Source organism: Pogona vitticeps, chromosome 4, assembly GCF_051106095.1.
Source record: "Pogona vitticeps strain Pit_001003342236 chromosome 4, PviZW2.1, whole genome shotgun sequence".
Taxonomy (NCBI): Eukaryota; Metazoa; Chordata; class Lepidosauria; order Squamata; family Agamidae; genus Pogona; species Pogona vitticeps.
The window spans coordinates 224,957,312-224,982,028 of NC_135786.1; the positions used below are offsets into that span (position 1 = coordinate 224,957,312).

General features: G+C 41.9%; 1 protein-coding gene across 2 annotated transcripts in view; it reads left to right on the forward strand.

Moving 5' to 3' along the window:
* Positions 1–16,292, forward strand: part of DEPTOR (DEP domain containing MTOR interacting protein) — a 60,665-nt gene extending 44,373 nt beyond the window's left edge. For both annotated transcript variants that reach the window (XM_072999283.2, XM_078391620.1), the window contains 3 exons: positions 3,098–3,168; positions 4,869–4,973; positions 14,750–16,292. In XM_072999283.2, the coding sequence (XP_072855384.2) occupies positions 3,098–3,168; positions 4,869–4,973; positions 14,750–14,878 (305 nt within the window). In that variant the 3' untranslated portion in view covers positions 14,879–16,292. The remainder of the gene's footprint in view (positions 1–3,097; positions 3,169–4,868; positions 4,974–14,749) is intronic.
* Positions 16,293–24,717: the final 8,425 nt, after the last annotated feature.

Sequence of the window (24,717 nt, forward strand, 5' to 3'; positions counted from 1 at the left end):
AGATCACCAATCCAATGTGACTGGAATGTGGCAGACTGTTAGTCCGCGCAAAATGAAGTACAGTGGTGCCTCACAAGACGAACGCCTTGCGGGACGAAAAACCCGCAAGATGAATGTTTTTTGCAATCGCTGTGGTGCCTCGTAAGACAACTTCTTCCATGGCCATGCTTCGCAAGACGATTTTGTCCCCCCAAGACCGATGCCTCGTGAGACGAAAATAATTCATTCGTCTTGCGAGGTTCCCAAAAGAATGCATTGCAATGCATTCCTATGGGAAACCGCTTTTCTCAAGACAAAATTTCACAAGGGAGCGCTACTCGCGGAACGAATTACTTTAGTCTTGCAAGGCACCACTGTATACTCAGTTTGTTGGTGCAGAAACACTTGTGTGTGTGTCATCAGTGGCTCTTGAGTCGCATTCGCAGCTTCACTGGTAGCGAGAATCAATCTTGAATCAGCTTGATACATACACATAGCTGGCATCATTTTTGTACAGCTTAATTCATTTGGTATCTGAGGCTGCTCTGCTTTCCATTATTAGGATGAAACAGCAGGAATAGCTATGGTGCAAATTTAAAGACATTTGATTTATTTTCAGCGCTAATGGAACATGGCGGCAGATGAAAGTGATAATGCCACACATTAGAGGGATTATAGAGTGCATTCGTTCATAACAACAAGCCCCTCTTTAATGGGATGAAAGCTGTCCATGTTCAATCTTCTTTTCTTTCTAACTGATTTCCTGTGTGTCCCAAATGATGAAAGATTGCCCATGTGTGCTCCTCTTCCTGAAATTAAAAGGAGGAAATTAAATAGTAAATTGAAGCAAATAGTACACACATACTATTTACTTCAAAGGCAGATTGAATATCAAAGAGTGCCTCATTTCTTACATCAATCTGTGGTTTTGAATTAAGAATGTATTCTGAAGGTGACTTCAAGAGCCCCACGAAAAAATTAACAGGAAGGCATCCGGAAGACCTTTCTGGCCCTTTCTTCAATGGAGTTTTCACAGTGTAATGGCGGTGTAATTGGTTACTTGCTCATTGCATGGGATCCAAAGTGTATTCCTTATTACTGCTTTTCTACTGTTGACATATTACACATCATTACTTATTTATTTGATGTATGTCCTACATCGCTCCCCAAACAGGGATTTAAACCTTTTTAGAATTTTTTTTAATTAAACAGGCACAAATAAAAATATAATAGGTTATAATATTCAAACACAAGCAAATTATCATATTAAAGCACAATTGAATATAAAGCAATATTGAAACTGATTAAAAAGTTTAGCAACCACCTGTTAAATGGTGGAGACCCCCTCCTCTCTTTCCCCAATGCCTGTACCATTTGGGAACCTTATTTCGTTATTTTATTTTACTTATTAGGAACTGCAGACTTCCCTGTTATATATTAAGCGTGAATGGGGAGGTGCTCCACGGGAACATGTAGCTTTTCTAAAAAGCACCAGCAAAAACAAAGCAAAAGAAAAGAAAAGAAAAATCAACAACCCTCTCCCTTCCTCCACTATGGAAGTCCTGCTATATATATTTGGGAGATAAGACCAGCATAATTAACATTGCAGTGTTGGCCGGTAATCCTACCCAATAAACGTGTTGATTTCTGTTTTGTACTGGAAGTGAAGATCTGACATATTTAACTGGGGTGAGGGGAGAGCAGGTTACCAAAAGGGTGTGACCATGATAAGAGTTATTTCTTTAAGTACAGACACAATAATATTATTCTGTTACTGAGCTATGATTTCATTTAAGTCTTGTTTTTTTATTTTTGTATTTTGCAAATTTTTGCATTCGATATATGGTTTAACAAAATTAAAAATAAAAAATTTAAAAAGCAGTGTCTTATTTATATTTTAATATTGTTAAAAATAGCTATCAAACATGCAAGTACTAATTATAAGATCATTTTTTAAAAGAATGGGTTAGAAAATGGTGCGTATTTCTAAGGTTGTACTGCATGTGACCTGAGATATGGTAGGTTCACCTGTCAATATGTTTCTGCTGTACTCAAAAACATGTCTCTTAAAATAAATTGGCATAGTACTAAGAGCATTGTTACATCATTCTAAAAACGTCAGACTTTCTGCAGTAAGAAAAACATGGGGAAGTATTGGGAAAACACAGGGGGGGAATATAAATCTAAACCTTGTGTAGATGAGGATGAACACCAAGGCTGACCCAGCTATCAAGAGCTGAGGCAGTTGTTTTAGGAAATAGACAAAGCAATAACTAGATGTTTTGGCACCTAAGACTTCACTGCCCTGTTGGTTAAGCTTGGGCCACAGGAGACTGGCATATGCAGGGAAAGGATGATGGGATGCCTGGATTATGAGAGTCATACTGATTATGGGCTGAGCTGGCTTGTTTTTCCTTCTGCTGGAGAAAAGCAGTTGGAGGCAGTATGTGCTTTTGGGGGGCAGGGTGATTCATGCCATTCCAGCAGTAAATACCAATGGGTTGGTTCATGCTCTCACAGAGGCACATTTTTGCATACTCCAAATTTTGGCACCCTGGGTCAAAGCCCCAGCTGCACCACCCTAGTTACAGCCCCGCCAGTAGATGCTGGGAGATAGCAGCCAGATGTCATCACAGAACACTCTGTACTCTGTGCTCTCCAAGCTAGCTCTTGCTTTCATATATTGTGGAGGTTCCTGTTTCATCTCCATTCTTGAGGAAGGATTAAACGTCACCAGAGCACAGACAAGAGTTCCTACTCCAGTCCTCTGAAGATGCCGGCCACAGAGACTGGCGAAATGTGAGGAAGAATAACCTTCAGAACATGGCCAAAGAGCCCGAAAAACCCACAGCAACCATCAGATCCCGTCCATGAAAGCCTTTGAGAATACAAGGATTAAACTGCTAATGCAATTGATTTTTCTTTGATGAATGGGAGCAGGTACCCCTCTTATTTAATCTCAGGCCGCAAGATATCTTTGTGAACATGACCTAGTGATTCTGGCCCATGGGGTCACGAAGAGTCGGCCACGACTTAACGACTAAATGACAACAAATGGAAAGCAGGCCTAACCTCCAGGAAAGGGCTCCCATTAACTATCTTCTCTTTGCCTTTACAGTATTAAAGAGACCAGTGACTCCTGAGGAACTTCTAATGCCTGGAGCTCCCTATGCCAGAAAAACCTTCACAGTAAGTTTCCAGTTCACAAATTTATCTTCTGCTGATCATTATATTTGGGTGATTTGTTCACATGCACATACTTTATTTATTTATTTATTTATTTATTTATTTATTTATTTATTTATTTATTTATTTATTTATTTATTTATTTATTTATTTATTTATTTATTTATTTATTTATTTATTTATTTATTTATTTATTTATTTATTTATTTATTTATTTTATATCCCGCCTATCTAGTCACTTAAGACCACTCTAGGCGGCTACTTCTGTAGTGGCATAATCTATGTCTTATTTCTGTTGCTTGAGAGATACGTGTGAACAGTTCAGTCAAAGGACATAACAGTGATATCATGTGAAGGAAGTGCATGTTTTATTTTCATGAAATGGCACAGAAATAAAGAAATTTTATAAGCATCATCAAGTGGGCTAGTCTCTAAAGCTGACTGGCGTAGGCTGGAAGGAGATGATAAGGTTAGTGATAGGAATAAGGAAATTCTTAAAAAATGCGAACATCTGAATGAGCTTCTCTCATACTTGCTGTGCTTAATGATTAGTCTTCAGGACTTAAAAAGGATATTTCTATGGATCCAGATTTTGGAAACATGGGCAGATTCCTTTAGTCACCTTTCTACAATATTTCCATGCTTTCACCACTGATTAAGGGCTGATAGTAGTAGGCATCCTTCAGTCTCAAGGGACTATGGTAATGTGCTCTGAATAGGAACAGCCTCTAGTGTGGCTGAGAAGGCCAATTCAACACATTGAGGACAAATACAATCTGTCCCCTGTCCAGCTCCCTGATTTTGCTGCTTCCGGGACTGCCTCTTTGCCTCGGCCTGCTGGACAAGGGTCTCTTCAAATTGGAAGAGGCCGTGATGTACCGCCTGCTTTCAGGCTGGACGCTCCGATGTCAGGGTTTCCCATCTGTTGAGGTCCATTCCTAAGGCCTTCAGATCCTGCTTGCAGATATCCTTGTATCGCAGCTGTGGTCTTCCTCTGGGGCAATTTCGCTGCACTATTTCTCCATACAGGAGATCTTTTGTAATCCAACCATCAGCCATTCTCACAACATGCCCAAGCCAATGTAGACATCACTGTTTCAGTAATGTTTACATGCTAGCAATTCCAGGTCATTTCAGGACTACACTTTTTGGAACTTTGTCCTGCCAGGTGATGCCAAAAATGCATCAGAGACAACGCATATGGAACATGTTCAACCTCCTCTCCTGCTGTACACAAAGGGTCTAGGACTCACTGCAGTACAGGAATGTACTCAGGACACAAGCTCTATAGACCTGTATCTTGCTATATGCCATCAGATTAAGGGCTAGCAACCAGCAGTGGTTATGCAATTTGTTTGTATGTACGTACTTCTGTCACTCTAACATCGGTTTTTGGCTTTAATTAATAGCCAAATTGTGACAACAACATCACAGAAATATCTGAAGTTCTCTCACTTTCCTCTCTTGTCCAAGGAGAATCCAAACTCTGGTAGTGTTACCCCAGAAGCTCTTTGCCCCTCCAGAAAGTGGGAAGCATCTCATATGTACAATGGGGAGAACCGGTGTGGCCAGGCTGGCTGGGGGAATCTTGAGAGTTGTAGTCCAAAAAAGTAACTTTTCCAGCTCTGGAAAACATCTGCAACAACAACGACAAAAGAATTGCTAAAAGGAATCATAATGGCATATTTTCCTCCCCTTTCAAGATTGTAGGTGATGCTGTTGGATGGGGATTTGTGGTGCGTGGGAATAAACCTTGCCACGTCCAAGCCGTAGATCCCAGTGGACCTGCAGCAGCAGCAGGAATGAAGGTAATATTAATTATGTCAGGTAAAGTACTTTAAAAGATGAAAAGAAACCCTGTGTTGATCATGTTTTCAGGAGTGCATGAGGTGTGACATAGAAAGCATTTTCACATAGGCAGTGGTGCACAATCTCTGTGAAGATTGTCACATACAGATTGTAGAATGATCATACGGTATTGTTCACCTACAACTGCCAGAATCTTCCGGAACCTGTAGATCAAAAAATATAACTTTTCCAAGCCTTCTTTACAGGTGATGGCCATGTACATATGTGAACATTTCAGGTAGTGGCCAAAATCCTGTTTTGAAAGTTACACCTGACAAAGGGTGATCATATCTCTGGCTGTGGGTCTTTTTGGTAATCAAAGTGTTCCTACATCTGTCCTGTGGCTTCTCGGACTCACATGTAATCCATCGCAATGTACGGTTGCCCTGGGATGGAAGGAGGAACTCTTCAATGGCCAAAAATCTGCCCTTGTGGATAATGTCATCACTTCTATTTGACCACCAGCTGAACACTATTTCCTGGCAGGTGTGCTTTTGTGGCAGGGGTTTCCCTCGCAATGTGAAGCGGCCCCTCAGTCATCTTGAAGGGTACCTCTTCTGATGTGAATATTCTTTTATTACATGTCATCAAGTCCATTCAGACTTATGGCAACCCTTTCTAAGATTTTTTTAGGCCCAGTATATTCAGAAGTGGTTTACCATTCGTTTTTGCTGAAGACACTCCGGACTGTGTAACTTGCCCAAGCCTACCAAGGAAGGCTAGCTCTTCTCCTACAAGGCACAGGGGCAGATTCAACCTCCAAAGGTCCGGTTCCTCAGCCATATGCTCACTGAAATATTCAGCCTTTAGAAGCATAACAAGGGCTTTCAAACAAGCTGGCAACGCAGAAGGCCCTGCCCTTCTCTAAGAAACTTGGCATGCCAGAACTGCTTAGAACATCCCACCTAAGAGATGGAGAGACAGAAAACATGGCTGGGATGAAAAGGGCAAGAATTTGAAGAACAGCCAAGGTTCAATGTTTCTTTTTTCTAGAAGAATCCTTGGCAAATGGAGACAGGCTTTTTAAAATTCTCACTTGGGGTACACCCAGCAGCCTACATATTTCTGGATGTTTGCCTTACTCTGCATTTTTTGTTTAGGGAGTTCAAAAGCCCCCATTGTCTCCACAGGCGTGCCACGCACACCCGCATGGTCTAGGCTGTCTCTCCTTTGCACCATGCCTCACCAACTCCAAGGGCAAGACTTTTGCCCTCCCGTTCAGAATGGGTGCTTGAAGGCTTCTTGTTCTCTCAGGCTGTAAAAAAGAAGACGTCTTACAAAGCCAGCACTGTGCACACACCATTTTGTAGGGCAGTTGAGAGACATGCCCCAAAGCCATCAATCTTGGGAGTCTGGAGAGAGGCCAAAAGCCAATCCTTGGTCATAAAAGGGAAAATAACCAGGCCTGCACTCAGCGTTTAATTTCTAGAAAAACAGGTGGTGGGGTGAATATTTGCCAGGAATCCTTTCCCTTTAGTTTCTGGTGAATGACTACGGATCCTCTGTCATTGCTTAATGGTGAGAGAAGTGTGGGTTCAGGTGAGTTCTCGTCTATGCTTACTTCAAGCATTTCCAGTGTGTTCTCACTGCTGATAACTAAGGGGAGGATTTCTATGACGTGTTCTCTTTTTTTTTCTGCAGCCTTTGTTGGAATTTGTAAGTGGCTTTGGCCTTTGGACATTGTTTATGAGTAATCTGGTGAAGAAGGCACAAGTTTAAACTTGCTTGTGGGTTTCAAGTGTAGGTTGCACAGAAAGTGTGAAACATCATAGCAATCCTTTCCCTAACAGATATGGAGCATCTGACTCAAGACATTTTGGCACCTAATAGAGGGAGAAGAGATATCCTATCCCCAGTCAAAGTACAAAAGACTACTGGAGTAGCATCAGTATCTTACTTGAACACCAAGGATGGGATTGGGCACACTTGATTATGCAAGCTACAGTTGTGTGGAAATATAGGTCTGCCCTCCAGTGGTGACAAAAGCTAGTTTTCTAGCATCTACCACCTAGGGAGATGCTTCACTTTTACCTAATGGGTGGGCCAGCACTGCTGGAGCCCTAGAGATCACAAATTAAGCTCCATATTGATTATCTGCTGTACTTAGTTTGGCCTTTCTCCTTTGCTTTTTCATGCTAGTGATGGGCTTTGTTATCAGGAGAGGTGAAAAAATGGAGGAGAGAGGGAACATCTGCTACTGATCCTCCTGTGGGTCTGATTCTTCTTGCAGTGAGAAGTTCAAGGGTGAAAGCTGGAGGAAAAGGGCTCAGGTCTAGAAAGGTACATTGACTGATCCAGAGCTTAGAAAAAAAAAATTTACCTACAGATCCCATTTCCGGGAATTCTGATTTACAAATCCTATTCAGGAGATTTCTCAAAACTTGAGATTAAAAAAGGTAACTTCTCCAAGATTTCAGTTGCCTTTCTGGCAAGTTCTGCATAACTCTCTGAGAGGCAGAAGGACAAACTTTCTTTGTACCCTTCACCTGACAGGGCTGGGCTTTGTTATCTCATGACTGAAACTGAAGTGGGGCAAATATTGACACAGTGATAACATTGTGCTTGATGCCAACACCTGCAGCTCCATCCTACATGTACTCATTGCACAGACATAGACACAGTAAGGCCTTATTGCCTGTTTCCATCCTGAATGCTGTGAAACTGCTTGCTTAGGTTTTTTTCTTCTTCTAATCTTAATGTGCCGTTAAGTATGACAGTCAGGTTGGCCACACAATGAAAAACTGAACCAGCCCCTAGTTTGCAAAAGCAAAATTTCCAGAGAAAGCAGGCATACATCTCCTCCCTTTTTTGTGGCCTGGGATATTTAACAAACACTATGTCTTCCTTAATATTAAGATGGTTTTCCTAGATTCCTCCCCTACCTTGAAATAATATGCTGCTGAGACTCATCAAGGAAAGCATGTTCCACTGACCCTCCTATAAAAATGTGTATCATCTTCAGTCGAAAATTTCAAAGGAGTCCAAGGACTTCAGGGACCTTTATGTGGTAGATGAGAAGAATGTTTTTCTGACAGACAATCAGTTGAACCAACACCTAAGTCAGCACTTGGGTATTGATGTAATGAATGATTTGCAGCAGTTTGTACAGTGGCTTTTGTCTCTATTACTCCCCGAGGCTCGTGTACTAGAGGCTGTGACGTTACTGCTCACCCTCAGGAGGCATTATTATCAAGAGTATGAGGCTGAAAAAAGAAGTCATGGTGGCAAAGTTCCACTCTTTGGCCTTCATCCAAGATAAGCAGAATGTACTGCATCAAGCATCGTATTTCTGTGATAAGACTGATCTGTTTTCTGTGTTGAGATTGAACTCCTGGCTTGTACTGGATGAGTTCTATGAATCTGTGCTGCGGTCAGCAAAGGGCCAATGAAAAGATTCCCATCCAGTAAATGGGAAGTGAAAGAATTGTTAATCAATGTAGGCCTCCAGAAGGTTATCTCTGAGGAGGACTGTTTGAAAAGTGCTACCCAAGTTGTAAGAAGCACTGAGAGATGGTGCCACATCTGGTGATCTCTCTAAAAGAAAAAAAAAAAAGAACTTTGGAAAGACCTGATTTCCATATGAAATGAAAACTTTCCTGGAAAAAAATGTCCAAGGTCTGTTTGTGGCTCCTTCATCCACCTTATATCCCACATGACATCTTTGTTGCACCTCAAGGTTCTCTGTTTGCTGAATTATCCTGGACCACAGCAGTTACTCTGCCTTCCATTGTATCTGCTGGAGAAGTTACTTTGCCTTTTGTTGTATTTGCTGGAGAAGTGAAAAAAGACATTCTCAAAACAACTTGGAGTGTTGTGCACCTTGCCAGCCCGGTTGGTCTTGAAAAAACAATGTGTGCCAGGTGTCATATGCTACGTTGAGTACCAGACAAAATCAGAAGCTGGTCCTAACATCAATATATGGGTTCTTGTCAGAACAGAAAAGAATAGAAACTGCCTAAAAGTTCTCCCTGTAATTCTAGTGGAAATTGATGAGAGGCCCAAATTGTGGTGGTCTCCTTAAAATGTCCAGATGACTTCCTGTAGAGGTATCTCTACAAGCTGCCCCCAAAGATGGCTGCCTGTCTGTATCTCCTGGAGAAATTGGGTGTTTCAAAATGAGCCAAACATCGATCACTATGCCAGCAAAAGATTCATGATGAGACAGCAGAGTATATGAAACTTCATGCCAACCTCACTAAAGCAGTGCTTAGAGCCACTCAGTTCCTCTTCTAGCTCCTAGACAAATCAAAGGATTTGTCTAGGAGTCTTGCACTGATTGGGACGTGGTGGCGCTGCGGGCTAAACCGCAGAAGCCTGTGCTGCAGGGTCAGAAGCCCAAGCAGTCGTAAGATCGAATCCACGCGACGGAGTGAGCGCCCGTCGCTCGTCCCAGCTCCCACCAACCTAGCGGTTCGAAAGCATGCAAATGCAAGTAGATAAATAGGGACCACTTCGGTGGGAAGGTAACAGCGTTCCGTGTCTAAGTCACACTGGCCACGTGACCACGGAAGATTGTCTTCGGACAAACGCTGGCTCTATGGCTTGGAAACGGGGATGAGCACCGCCCCCTAGAGTCGAACACGACTGGACAAAAATTGTCAAGGGGAACCTTTACCTTTACCTTTACCTTGCACTGATGGGAAGCTGTACCCATCTAACACCCTGATATTTAGTTTGTGCACATCTCACAAAAAAATCCCAGGCCTTGCAGAGCACTTTCCACTTTATGGTGGATCTTTCAACCTGCCACTTACTTTGTTACCGGTATCAGCAGTTGAGCTTCTGCACCTACTGGCTGGGGCTCCTTGGCCTCAGAGCTTGTCTGACATCATTGTGGAGGAACTGGAGGGGTCCTGCCTGAAACCAATCCCCAGTGGGGAACACTTCAAGTTCCAAAATGGCCTCAAAGAGCTGGGCCCTGGATGCAGAACAAAGCAAGTGGAAATGGAGAAAGAGGAATGCATCTGTGATGGTCTCTTCTCACCAGAGCAGCTAGACATGGTTCATTATGAACAGGTGTGTAAGCATAATGGTGCACAGCTTGCAAGTTTTGGAGGGAAACCAGTGTGTCAAGTCCATGTTGCCACACAGCCGGATGGCAAGCAAAGGATTTACCTTGCACACCAGGAGAGTGTAGATACAGAGGTGATTGTGCAGGTCTCTGACACCCTGGCCACAGTTGTTAAACATTTGGAAAATACTTCATTGATGGTTCTGAGGCAAATTTTGACTTGCCAAGGACCTCACAAAAATCCTCATATGATGCCTTTGAGAGGTTTAGGTTGGAAGGGAGCTGCCATGAATGTCAATCAACTCAGTAGCAGCCAATTGTTTCCTCTCTACCTCAGATTCTTTTTTTTAATTTCCCAGTCAAGATTCCCTTATTTCCTAGTCAAGATTCAGTCAGTGTTTTGTCAGTGTGTGAGTTACAGAGTCAGAAGTAAACAGTGAGCAGTGTAACCAGTCAGTTAGTTAATAATGAATCTCATTATCCTGTTAAGCTCAGTAATAAAAAGTTAATATTTCCACAAAAATAGGATGTTTGTTTTTATATAAGAAGAACTGTAAGTAAATGGAAACATTTTATATTTTCTAGTTTACCAGTTTCTGAATATGAATACAAATAAGTGCTAGTTGAGATAAACTAACAAATAGAGGGTAGATCAGGCAGCAGTGGCTGATGCTGGAAATGGCAGGACTGAATGGCCATTGAGAAAGCCCTGACAGCACTTGAGTACATCAAGAGAGGAATATTTGACAACAGCTCATCTCTTGAACTGCTGGCTGGTAAAGTAGCATCCTGTGGAGATGAGCTAGTGAAGCTTCCTGACCAGATAGCTGAGCTCTGGAAGCACAGCATGGACAAGACCACCCAGTATCCCAACTGCTACAGTTTACCCACTATTCAACAATGAAATTGTTACAAAGAACAGGAGGTATTGCTCTTAGCTCAAGAGATCCTAAACACTGTGAAGACATGGCTTGGCCTCTGAAGACATCTGAGGAGCTTTGGTTTCAAAATCTTAAGCAGACAATTTGCTTTTAGTACAACGGTACAGTACTTCTAATGGAATGCAGGGATCTGACATTTTAAAATGGGAAGGAGTTAGTGGGCATGGAAGACAATATTTTAAGAATCAAGCAACACATGACTAGATTTTAATTCTCACTAGCTCCCTGGTATTCCTTAGCTCCAAAAGCTTTAGAATCACCCCTATACAGAGAGGACTTATTATCTGACGATGCACAAGACTTCTCCCATTGAGAGAAGTTGTTTCTTACAGGGAAAGCACATGTATAAAATAAATACAATTTTGAAGGGTATGTTTTGATATGCCTTAGCAAACCTTCCTGCTGATTAGGGTCAGTGCTTACGTTGTTTGGAAGATACATGTTAACAGTTCAACCTAAAAGTGGAACTAGATAACCATTCTGGAAAGAGACCATGTTTTGTGACATTTGGATTAATAAAATTCATTTCATAAAGAGAGAAAGGAAATAATGTGTTATACAGAAATGAGAGTTAGGCTTTGCAGTTGGTTTGAAGGTAAAAATGGGGGGGGGGGGGGTTGAACTGAAAATCCAGATGTGAGAACCCAAGTCTTTGCCAAACTTCTAAAAAAGCAGAAAGAATAATGCAATTTAGAAGGAGGAGCTCCTAAGTCCCATGCTTCAACCTCCCTCCACCTTTCTTTACTTTCTCTGTTGTCCCTTTCTCTGTTGCTTTTCCCTGCATGGTTTGTTTTTCATAAGAATTTGCCAACATTCACAGATTTCTTCATACTAGAGATGGCCAGAACTTGAGATTTTTTTAAAAAAAGAGATCAGATGTGGGATAAATTGAAATGGAAACATGCATCCAAGTCCAGGGCTCTGAGTGCTTAACTTTCAAAATGGGTTTGAATTCCTGTGTGTTTAACTACATTACTGCTCATTACTGGATTGCCTCCTGATTTTTTGTAAAAGGCTCCTCATCTTTAATACCCTCATGGAAGGCATGTATAGTATGGGTGCTTCCGTGCTGGGAATAGCTATACCTGGTAAATTTGAGAGCCAGAGACCTGGATTCAAACCCCTGCTTGGCTATGGATACTCACTTGAGGAGTGGCAATGGTAAACCTACTTGAACATCTCAGATACCATGAACACTCTGTTAAGATGACTGCAAGTTGGAAGTGACTTGGTTTGACAAAACAACAGAACGACAGTGAATTTGGTTGGTGCAAATGGTGGGCAATTTTATTTCAGCTTGTTTTGGGATAATTTGTCAACATTTGCAGATTCCTTTCTACAGTGGTGCCTCACTAGACAGTTACCCTACATGACAGGTTTTTTGCTAGACATTGACTTTTTGCGATCGCTATAGCATTTCACAAAACAGTGATTCCTATTGGGGAATTTTGCTGGACAATGTTTGGTACCTGCTTCGCAAACCGATTTTCGCTAGACGACAATTTTGACAGCTTCCTCCACGCTCGCGAAACAGGTGTTTTCGGGACCTAAGCTTTGCAAGACAGCGATTTAAACAGCTGATCGGTGGTTCGCAAAGCGGCTTTCCTGTGGCCGATCTTCGCTAGACAACGACGATTCTTCCCCCTTGGAACGCATTAAACAGGTTTCAATGCATTCCAATGGGGAAATGCTTTTCGCTAGACAATGATTTCGTTAAATAGCGATTTCAGTGGAACGGATTATCATCGTCTAGCGAGGCACCACTGTATTTGGGATGGAACGGCCTTGGGTTTGTAGAAGATATTTCACACATAAGGCCAACTCACTGAAAGTTTTAAGATCTTATCTTCATTTTGTAACCTGACAATCCTGTGCTATAGCTTCTGTTGCATGTAGAAGGGGTTCTGATCTGGCTGGAGGATGAGGAAGGAACATGTGTTTTGTGGATCTTTTCTGGCCCATCTGGCCTACCGAGGTTCTGGGTGCACCCTCGCTCATGCCTCACTTCCTTTAGGCCAGGGATGAGAGGAGTAGAGAGATTCTCACTATCTCCCATCAGCGATTCTTATTAGAGGCAGGGAGGTAGTCCAGCATTGAAGATCAAAAACCCTATGCCACCTCCTAAAAGTAGCAAGACCAAAAATGGGGACCAAGAGAAGAACGAAACATGTCATCCCCTAACTTTAGAATAGTGTGGTAGATTAAACCAAGCCTGAACTCTGGCTAGAGGGAAAAAATGATTCAACGGAGGCTATCATTCTTTGGATATACCATGAGAAGAAAAGGCTCTCTGGAGAAGACAATAATTCAGGGAAAAGTTGAAGGCAGCAAAAAGAGAAAAACTAAAGATGAGCTGAGCCAACAGAAGAAGTGAGATTTTATTCATGAATGCTTGCAATTTTTGTGATGTTTTAGTGGTTCAGTAAAGGTATCATCTTACTTCCGGCATTTGACTCAATAAAGAAAGCCACAACCTTTACTTTGCAAAACTGAGGAGGGCTCTTAATGATGGGACCCTTTTTTTTCGGAAGGGAGGTCTCCATAAGTTGGAAGCAACTCAATGGCACGTAACAACAATGATTTTACAAAGGAAATACAACATCCCAGGTTGCAGGCCAAGAATGCTAGGATGTCAGGGCAGTAGGAATTGCTGTCTCAGTGTATGTACTGTCCAGCTAGCAGCAAGCTTTTATAAATGCACTCAATTCCCTTGTCTTTGCAAACAGTAGCCTAGGAGAATCCTACATTCTGTTGAACTTGAAATGTCACTGTGTCAGACTCCGATCCTGTATACAAGGAAATGTTGTGCCTTCATTTACTTCTTACTCACATAAATGTTTATTTAGTGGCTCACTAGCATTTGTCAAGACTTGCCCCCAAAGCTCAATAAAATCAAGAACTCCTTTGCGGTTGTTCCAGCAGAGTGTTGCAATCCCTGCTTCATCCTTGGCAAGCGCTGCCACATTCTTCCTCCTGTTCTGTTTTCTTTTACTGCCATAATAAACCCTTTCTCAAGCTTAGCATATTGTGCTTGTTAAATTTAACTAAGCCTTGTTTGACATATTGATGATTAAAAGACAGCACCCAAATGTTAATAGTTAACTCTACAATTGCTTTGTAGTGAAAATAGAAAAAGAATGCCGGTCTCCACCATTGCTCCAAGTACATGAAATGTCAACACCCCAAATTTGGCATGCGAACTAAAGGGAAGGGATGTGTGAATCTTGTTGTCTGACTCTTTGTGACCCCCATGGATCAGAGGACGCCACGCCCTCCTGTCTTACACTGTCCCCCAGAGTTTGTTCAAATTCATGTTGGTAGTGAATCTTAGGGTTATTGTTTTTTTTTTAATGGATAACTTCTAAATAATATAAATGCTTGTACCTTGGATAAATTTTTCTAGCCTGTACCATCTTCAGACACTAGGTGGCAGATGTTCCTAACCAGCAGTAAGGAAGCTAGTGACTTCTAGGAATGGGACTCACATATTCTTTGAATGGCAGCCTTCAGAAGTCTGCAGGAATTGTCCTAGCAAGGATTCTGGCAGGTTTAGCACACACATGAAAAACAACCACCGTGAAACAGATCTTTGAAATAACTTTGAGCTGCTGAACAAATGAGAAAAGGTTGCTCCATTTGGGATGATGGTGGAGGAACTGGCTGGCTAGTCAAGAATTTGCAAATGTTTTGTGCTCAGTTTGATCTCGAACGTTAGAGCAGAATGTTGCGCCTTCCCGAAGGACTATGAACTGAGTCTCCTTTCCTCTTTTTTGCTTCCTCTTAGGTCTGCCAGTTTGTGGTTTCAGTGAACGGACTCAATGTTCTCCATGCAGACTACAGGACAGTGAGCAATCTCATCCTGACGGGTCCTCGAACCATAATTATGGAAGTGATGGAAGAAATAGAGCCCTGAGAAGGACACTCGAGAGGCTGGTCCCACCATGCTCAGCCACTGTGCAAACGGGATCAAGATTATACAAGGGGATACAAACAGCCCTTGTCTACAAATGTGATTTTGCCTTCTTAGTAGTTATCTGCCCCATCTTTAGCAATCATTAATATTTTGGTGGATGTTCTGAAAGATGGAATCTGCATTTAACTGAACCTGAAGAACAAACCAAGCTATCGGTCAGCTGTATTTCAGGGACACGGCAAGCTCAGGTGGTTTGCATCACTGGGAGATGTGACCCAAACACTAGTGTCCACACTTATGTCAGGAATCATGTTCGTGCAGGTTCACCAATGCCATGTTGCTCCTCTTTTGGCTCCTCTTTGGAATCATAATTTTATTCCACACTACTATGGATTTACAGTGGAGCCGTAAGGCTTCTGTTCTGCTACGTGGCGGCGCTTCAATCCAAATGTACAGAAGTTTTAAAAGCAGGGCGGTTTATGTTAACCAAACTTGGTACCGAGACTAGCCCAGTCCTGCAACCCAAATAAGGGCTCATCCAAATGGAACGTTTGTTGTATTTTGTTCACTAATGAGAACAGTATATTTCCCAGTGTCCAGACACACAAGGCTTAAAGCAGACCCAACTGTGATGAATTGCAAAAACAACACACACAAAAAATCCATGCTTTTAAAAACCACTTCTAGGAGTTGTGGGTGGTGATGGTCACATTGGACTGGTGGCAGAGTTTAAGCAACAAGAGCTTCTCCAGCTGGAAGTTTTCATTTTAGTGTTATTCCATTTAAGGAAACCACAAAAATCCAGCAGGTTTTTGAAGGCAGATGATTTCCGACATGGATTAGCATCAGATATCTGCTGCCATTGGGGCTTTTCAATTGAATCTACTAAAGCAAAACAAAGCAAGGACATGGGATCCAGCAGACAAGGTCATTCTGAAGTTTCTCCCACCCTCCCTTGTAAACAGCTTGGTCAATGTTCTTCAAGATTTTAGGAAAGGTTTTGATCCATTTCTTACAAAGAATCTGATTACTTTAAGAGAGAAAGCAAAACATGCTGCTTATATATCACCCCGTAGTGCTTAAAGCACTGTCTTGACTGTTTACAATTTAATTATACAGGCAATACATTGCAAGCTGGGTACTCGGTTTACTGACTTCAGAAAAATGGAAGGATTCATGAGCCTCAAGCCAATTATGTGGGATTGAACCCAGGTTATGAGCAGAGTTTGGCTGCAATACTGCAGTTTAACCACTGCACCACAAGGCTGCTAAGGGGAATAGAAAAAAAGGGGGTAGCATAGAACTAAATCCAGGTAAGATTTATGCTTAAATGGCACCAACTGCAATGTGGAAAAGTACAGATGCTCTGTCTGGATGAGCCCTAAGATAATCAAATTAAAGAAGTACATCTTAAGTGTGCCTGCTGCTGCATAATTAATTCTGCCTGTTTATAGAGAAAGGTAAGGAACTTTGCTGTGTGCTCAAGTCCCATCACCAGTCTGACAGAAATCCTAACTGTTTCATTTGCCACATATAGCTACTGAGATTTATGGCCCTTTAATTATGCTGGCAAACACCAGCTAACAGGATTGTGGCCTGTAACCCACAGAATACCCATAGCTATATTGGTCAGTTGACTGATGGGATTCTGGCAATTTTAATCCAAACCCGCCACTTAAGCTCTGATTCAGCACTCCCTACAACTGCTGGTGTTGAACAGAAAAAGAAATAGGCAGGAGATGCTATCTTGCTTCTTGTCTAATTGGTACTGGGGGTGCATTCAAGCTTCTATGATTTTGCTAGGTTCAAGGCTGTCTCCACCAGAGATGGGAAAGTTACCTTTAAAAAAAGACACACACAAAAACACCTAAAACTTAAGGCATGGCTATTTGCATAAGGGCTAGAAATGTGACTTTCTAAAATATGCTGTGATATTTTTGCACTACCGAATGGAACTGTAGAGGTGTGGATGCTTAAGAGGCCCAACATAGGAATTTGGCTTTTGGAAGTGTGGTGAGATACAGTGATACACCTAGATTAACAGCAGACAAACTATGAAATGGTTGTTGTAGGTTTTTTGAGCTGTTTGGCTGTGTTCCGGAGGTTTTTCTTCCTAATGTTTCTCCAGCCTCTGTGGCTGGCATCTTCAGAGGACAGGAGTTAGAACTCTGTCTGTGGTCTGGTGTAGTGTGTGGGATAGTTGAGTATTTGTAGCTGTGGGATCAGCTTTTTGTCCTTTTCAGAAGATCAGGGTGTTTGATCAGACAAAAAAGAGGCATAATCAAAATACTAGTAGACTGCAAATCAGAACTGTGAAGCTCAATTTCTCAGCATTGAACTCAACCACCTGAATTGGGCCCTACAGGCAAATGGATATTCCAAAAATAAAATCAAAAGAGCCATCAAACCAAGAAAACAACACCAAACTGAAGAAGAAAAACAGCCACCCACAAATAAAATATTTCTGCCCTACATCAAAGGGGCCGTGGACTGCATGGGGAAACTTTTGAAAAAACACAACCTACAAACAGTATTCAGGCCCACCACAAAAATACAACAAATGTTACGGTTAGCAAAGGATAAAAGGGACACCCTCACCTCTGCAGGAGTATACTGGATACCTTGCAGTTGTGGCCAGGTATATATTGGGACCACAAAATGCAGCATCCACACCAGAATTAAAGACACTGCAGATTAAAACAACCAGAAAAACTGGCAGTAGCTGAACATGCCCTGAAACAAGATGGACATGAAATCCTATTTCAAAACACAGAGGTACTAGACAACACCAGCAATCAGTATGTTAGGCTGCACAGGGAAGCCATTGAAATCCACAAACATCAGCACAGCTTCAACAAAAAAAGAAGAAAGTCTAAAACTAAACAAAACCTGTCTCCCAGCACTGAAAAATACAGCCTGCAAAAAGGTCAATGAACTCTACCCAGCCACAAGGATTGGTGATCACTGCATACAAAAGACTAGCTAACAACACCCATCAATCACAGTGACAGATCATCTCCCTCCCCTTTATCACAACAATATACCCATAACAAAAAAAACCTTGATCAACATAATCACCGAGTCTCATGAAAAGAACAAAAAGCTGATCCCACAGCTACAAATGCTCAACTATCCCACACACTACACCAGAACACAGACAGAGTTCTAACTCCTGTCCTCTGAAGATGCCGGCCATAGAGACTGGACAAACGTTAGGAAGAAAAAACTCAAAAACATGGCCAAACAGCCCGAAAAACCTACAACAACCATCGGATCCCAACCGTGAAAGCCTTCAAGAAAACTATGAAATATTCTGAGCATGGCTACCCATAACCCTCCTGTTATAATCTCCCAGACCTCCCCCTGCATTTTTTTCTGCAGTGCTTTTGTATCCATCTAATATACAGATATCTCAAAAGTTCATCATAGTGAACTCAGTAGTATTTATGTCTAAGCAGAGAATTGGTCCCAGCTTTTTAGAACTTGAATCTCAGTACAATCCACTTCTTCTCTCTCTGAACTGCTGCCTTCCAGATGTGTTACTTTACAGATCTCATTACTTGTAACTACCATTGGCATGCAGGCTGGGTTGCAGGGGATGTCTAACAGCCCAACACAGCTGGAGGACCCCATGGCCATCTTGGATTAACTCAGTAGAAATAGGGGGTCATAAAAGCAAACCTGTCTATGCTCTAGCCATCTGTTGTGCTTCTCTGCTTTCTCTGTTTGACGAGGTAGTCTGATTGTAAGCCAAGAAGTTAAAAACACTACATGATTGGCCTTACACATATGCATTTTCCCCCCTCCCCAGGAGGATTTGCACACAGCTGAGGAAGGTTGTCCTCCTCTCTCTCTTCAGAGAATAAAATGGGACATCCACCATATACGCTATGCTGACTGGTGCAGGAAAGACAGAATCCTAATGTGATGAGTAAAATATTGACAGCCTGAATTACACAAAAATACTGGAACAATGCTGATCTACCTCACAGGAATTTTTTGTTGATTGTAAAAATCCCAGCGGAGAAAAAAATAATGTTTTCTGACAGCACACTGGTTGAGGTATGATGGGATGTGTTCAAAAACATAACTTTCCCACACTCGGAAAAAGTCCTTCAGATCTGCACAGTGTAATGTCTGCATGCTCATAAATGACTTTGAGGTTCCAGGTTTTCTGTTTCAAGTAAGCCTTTGAGCAAAAGGCTTTTCTCAGAAAGTAAGTGAAAAACGTTTGGTTTTAATATCACAAATGCTAGGCATCCTTCAGTCCTGAGAGACTATGGTAATGTGCTCTGTATGGAACACCATCTAGTGTGCCTGAGAAGGCCAATTTGGGAATGACAATCCCTTCCACAATGAGAACAAATACAATCTGTCCCCTGTACAGTTCCCTGATTTTGCTGCTACCGGGACTGCCTCTTTGCCTTGGCCTGCTGGACAAGGGTCTCTTCAAATTGGGAGAGGCCGTGATGCAACGCCTGCCTCCAGGCTGAACGCTCAGATGTCAAAGTTTCCCATCTGTTGAGGTCCATTCCTAAGGCCTTCAGATACCGCTTGCAGATGTCCTTGTATCGCAGCTGTGGTCTCCCTCTGGGGCGATTTCACTGCACTAATTCTCCATATAGGAGATCTTTTGTAATCCAACCATCAGCCATTCTCACAACATGCCCAAGCCAACGTAGACCTCGCTGTTTCAGTAATGTATACATGCTAAAAATTCCAGCTCATTCTAGGACTACTCTTTTGGGAACTTTGTCCTGCCAGGTGATACCAAAAAATGTGTCGGAGACAACACATATGGAAGGTGTTCAGCTTCCTCTCCTGCTGTGCACAAAGAGTCCAGGACTCACAACAGTACAGGAGTGTGCTCAGGACACAGGCTGTATAGACCTGGATCTTGGTTTGTGTCGTCAGCTTCTTATTCAGCCATACTCTTGTATCAGAAATACAAGTCTGACATTCAGTGGCCAAGAAGTTCCATATAATCCTGCCTGGCTGAGATTGATAGATCTGCTGGTGCTTTCTTTAGCAGCACTTTCCAAATGCTAAAAATAGAGGACCCTGCAGACAGATTTGCGTTAAAATGCACTTCTGGCATTTTTTAATGCACACTCCGTTTCATAAGAGCAGCCCTCCTGCTTTTTAAACAAAATATAGTTGGAATAACTGCAATGAAAACCGTTGAATGAACCTTGAAATGTACCTTAGAGTCTATTTTACAAGATTTATAAGCTAGAGTAAGCCAGCAGAGCTTTAGGGCTCCCCCCCCACTCCCCTTTAAAGTATAATTTTGAAAAAGGGAGTATTCTTTATTGTATGTTCACTAATCTTATTTTCACCATTGGTAAACAAGTTTTGCAGGATTTTGTGTCAGTTCAAAAGCCTGCAAAACCTGTTTGACTGGTGGGAGTCCAAAGAAATGTGGGAAATGTAGCTGACTCTTGTTAGATTTCTTAAGAATAGCTGGGGATCTAGCAGTCCAAATTTCAGATCTACAGGCCTCGTAGCTGCTGGTGGATACAAATGTCAAAGTCCCATTTTTTTAACCCAGTTTCTGGTCAAAGATTTGGGTTAGTGGGAAGATGAATTTAGCACCTGTGAGGAAGTCTTTAATAGCAATATAATTTGCCCTTTGTACTTGACCCTTTGGAATGTGAGTTTTGTAAAAGATATACTTGATTGGGGGAATGAGACTTGCTTTTGGACATGGTGGCTTTCAGTTTGGGGGAAATCTGATTGATCTTGTATGTGGGCAAATATTTGTGCCAGCACTGTCACTTCTCACTGCCAGGAGGACAGGTGTGCCATACTTTTTTTCTTTGAATGTATACGTATTTATACATTTCCCACTAGACTGTATAAGCTGTATACCGGAGAGCTATTCTGGTATGATCCAATTTATATATGTATGCTAGCTAAGTTTTTAAAATAAATGTTTTTTTTTTAAATTCATTGTGTATATGACTGTGCACTAAATTAAAGGTTTATTATACGAACAGTCCCCAGTGTCACTAACAAAGGAAGTTTATTGCATGTATCAAGAACACTTAAGGGAATAGATAACATTCTGCATTGGTATATGTTAGTGAATTTTTAACAAGGCCCCTGTTTTGCAATGTGAGGACTCATAGGAAAACTGGTGTCAATTCTGCCTCTTGGCTTTCCCTCAGCCAATGACACAAGCAGAGAGCTCTTATATACAACCACCATTGTAATGCCCATTAGAGGCACTCTTACAGCTCCCACTTTGTTCACTTTATCTGGTCACTCCTCTTTCTGGCACGCCGGAGAAGTTAATGCTCAGAGCTCATTAATAAGGTTTATAATTCGGTTACAATCCATTTATACTTTAATTACATGAATGTTTGGGGGAAGTGGAATAGAAATTTATCCTCAAGCGAACCGTTTGAGCAAATTCATGAATATTTCTGCTGCTGCTATTGTTACATGCCGTCAAGCTGCCTCCGACTGATAGTGACCTTATTGATCAAGTGTCCTTCAAAATATTGTATCGCTAACTGCCTTGCTCAGTTTTTACAAACTCAAGGGTTCCTTTATGGCGTCAATCCATTTTATATTTGTTCTTCCTCTTTCCCTGCTCCCTTCACCTTTTCCTAGCATTGTTGGCCTGAAAGCCTGTTGCTTAACACAGCAAGTTCCCCTAGAGTAGGCCCACTGAATCAGTAAAGATTTAGTTCCTTTGACTCATAAATGGACCTAGTGTAGTTGTGACTTAATAGTTGCAACCAGAGTAGGCCCATTTGAATCAACTGAATCCATGGAGGAATTGACTCTCAAAATCCTCACTGATTCAATGCAACTTACACTAAGCAGGAGGATTTTAGCTGTTGTTTCCCTATCACTTGGGTAGAGAAGAGCTCTGAAAAAGAGAAAGAGAGAGAGATTGATCCCTACCCACCTCCCCTTCTATCTCGTCTTCCTTGAAGTCCATGATGGTATGAGGTCTCCTGCCTTGAACATGGTTTTGGACTAGAAGACCTCCAAAGTCCCTTCCAACCTTACAATGATTCTGTGATTCCTTGGGGAGCAGCGGCAAGCTGGGTTTTATTATATTGATTCATTTATTGTAAGTAGGCATGTCACTTCATGGGTTTGCCATCCAAGTGAAACAGCGCTGGATTGTAAAGAAGAACTTTCTTTAAGCAATTGCCCTCCATGCCTTCTCCTGTCACTCTGCAAGAAGCAGGGGAAGTTGGATTCACCGTCCACCCACATTTGTTAGTAAGTGACGTATCCCTTCATTGGCTGGCCATCCAAGTGAAATAGCACTGAACTGTTAGAGAAAATGCCTACCAATGCCACTTTGGTACAATACTGGTGACCATACAAACCAAAATGGAGACATCCTACACACCCAGTAACTCCAGACAAAAGGTGTGGGCAGGCATGGATAAAGGTAAGGCTGTTGACAATTGCCTGTACATCATGTAGTCTCCAGAAAATGGAACAAAACAGTCCATTCCCAAAGGGGTCCAAAGTGTGAAATAAAGAGCCGTCTGACCACATCCTTACAGTCTCAAATCAATATCCTTCCTAGAAAATGATTAATATAAATACTTATATCAAGGTAAATAGACACCCAAGGTACTCTTTCAAGTGAGTTACCTGGCAGATTGACTAGCATTCTGTGCTCAGAGATCTGCTGTAATTGCCAATTTATTGAGGAAGCGCTGAAAGAACTGAAGCCTGTCTCTCTCACCCCTATAAAGTCAACAGCAAAGCCTGGAGTAGTTTTGATCATCCTGAATGGGGCTCTTTATGATGCAAGAGAACGGTGTTGTTTGGATTCTTGCAGAGGTATTCATCCTTGAATCATTGTAGCAGTAAAATAGTTTGATGTCTGCAGCTCTTTCTTTGAACCACATTTTATAATTTCTCTACTAGTTCAAAAAAGGGCTTTTGCAAAGACAGCTACCCGATGCCTGATGCCTACATGAGATGACATTTTTACCATGCATATTTACCTGTCCCCATTGCATTCCATTAAGAGAAACAGCCCTGTGCGCAGCTGGATAGTGCTTATCTCAGCACATATTTTTAATCTAGCTGCCCTTGATTTATTTTGTAGTATAAAATCTGACGAAGCCCCTCCACCCAGTTCCCGAGACAATTTCAGCATTTTCATCAGCTCCCTGTTTGGTTCTTGTCTTTATTGCTATCCCATGGCTTACTTAATATTCTCCTGCTACTTCCCTTCCCCCTTTGTTGCCTAGGAAGGAAAAAATGGGTCACAGTTTCACTTTGCAGTGCAATAGAGGAAAGTCTTGAGACCTTTTGAAGGGCTGGACAGGAAAATGTGTTAATAGGAGACAGAGTGGTGCCCCACATGATGACGATAATCCGTTCTGGGAAAATCGCTATTAAGCAAAATCATTGTTATGCGAAAAGCCTTTCCCCATTGGAATGCATTGAAACTCGCTTAATGCGTTCCAATGGGGTAATTACCTCATCGTCCAGCAAAAATCGCCCTAGGGGAAGCTATTTTCCGAGTGCTGATCAGCTGTTAAAATGGCTGCCCTGCGAAGCACGGGTCCGGAAAACACAGGGCAGCCATTTTGCAGAGCCGGAAAAATCATTGTCTTGCGAACAAATGTTTCGCAAAGCACGGACCTAATCAACGTCCAGCAGCATTTCCCCATAGGAACGACTGTTCTGCGAATCGCTATAGCGATTGCAAAAAGTCACCGTCCTGGAGATTCGTCGTACAGCGGATTAGTCGTCTAGCGAGGTACCACAGGGTATAAGCATATACACGTGTTATCTGAGAAAGTCCCTGGTCCTTGAATGGGCTCTGTGAATGGTTTACTTGCCTGCTGTTTTATGTTATTGTACATCCATACTGTATTTTCAGGCTACCTTTGAAATAATCAAGATATTAACAACTCTAGCACAAATCATAACTGTAATGATGTATGTTTATCGAGAACTGTCCAGAGCAGTGCTGCAGCACTAATGGGTGCAGTACATTAAACTGAAATAATAAATACTGTAAATAAATATTTGTTGCAGTTCTGAATTTTTATACAGCATCTGAATTTCCTGGAATAGTTCAGAAAATGAAGGATAGACTATATAGATAGAAACGAAGGACAACACCAAAACTGTGCCAACTTAAAGCAGCCACAGAAAGAATTCCAAGTAAAACCAACCACAGAGAACAAGAGCAGGGCAAGGCTCTGGAAAGCATGAATGCCTTTTGGAAACTCAAATTCTGAACTGGGGGAAAGGAGCTTTTTCAAACCACAAACGACTTCCAAGATTCTCTAGACAGCCTGGATAGTTGCTATGCTTCTTTGGGTGCTCTGGGAATGATAAACATAGTAATCTCGCTAAACTTGAGTCTGGATTTTTAACATTTAAAGCTAGTTTGAGTTGACACTGGAAACAATCTGGAAGCAAACATGGGTAGCCCTTTGACTCGCCACATGTAAGTGTCTGGCAGCTCTCAGCAGCTGAATGATATGCAGTTCTGCCATAATAATTTCTAGGAAATGCTGGAAGGCACCCATACATCTTGGCCACTTCAGTCCTGGCTGATTTGTGGAAAGAAATAAAGGTCCTGATATATTCTGCCCAAAGCAGAACATTGATCTAGATGGGTGAGGTATAAATCTAATAAAATAAATAAATAAATAAATAAATATTCTTGTTTATAGCTTGGGAGTTATCTCCAGGACTATGTTTCCCTTTATGGAGCCAGCCCAGATGTTAAGATCCTCAGGGGGACCTTTCCCTAAGGTACCACCATCCTCACAGGTGTGCTCAGTGGGGACACCGGAGAGGGCCTTCTCTGTAGCTACTCCCAGACTTTGGAACTC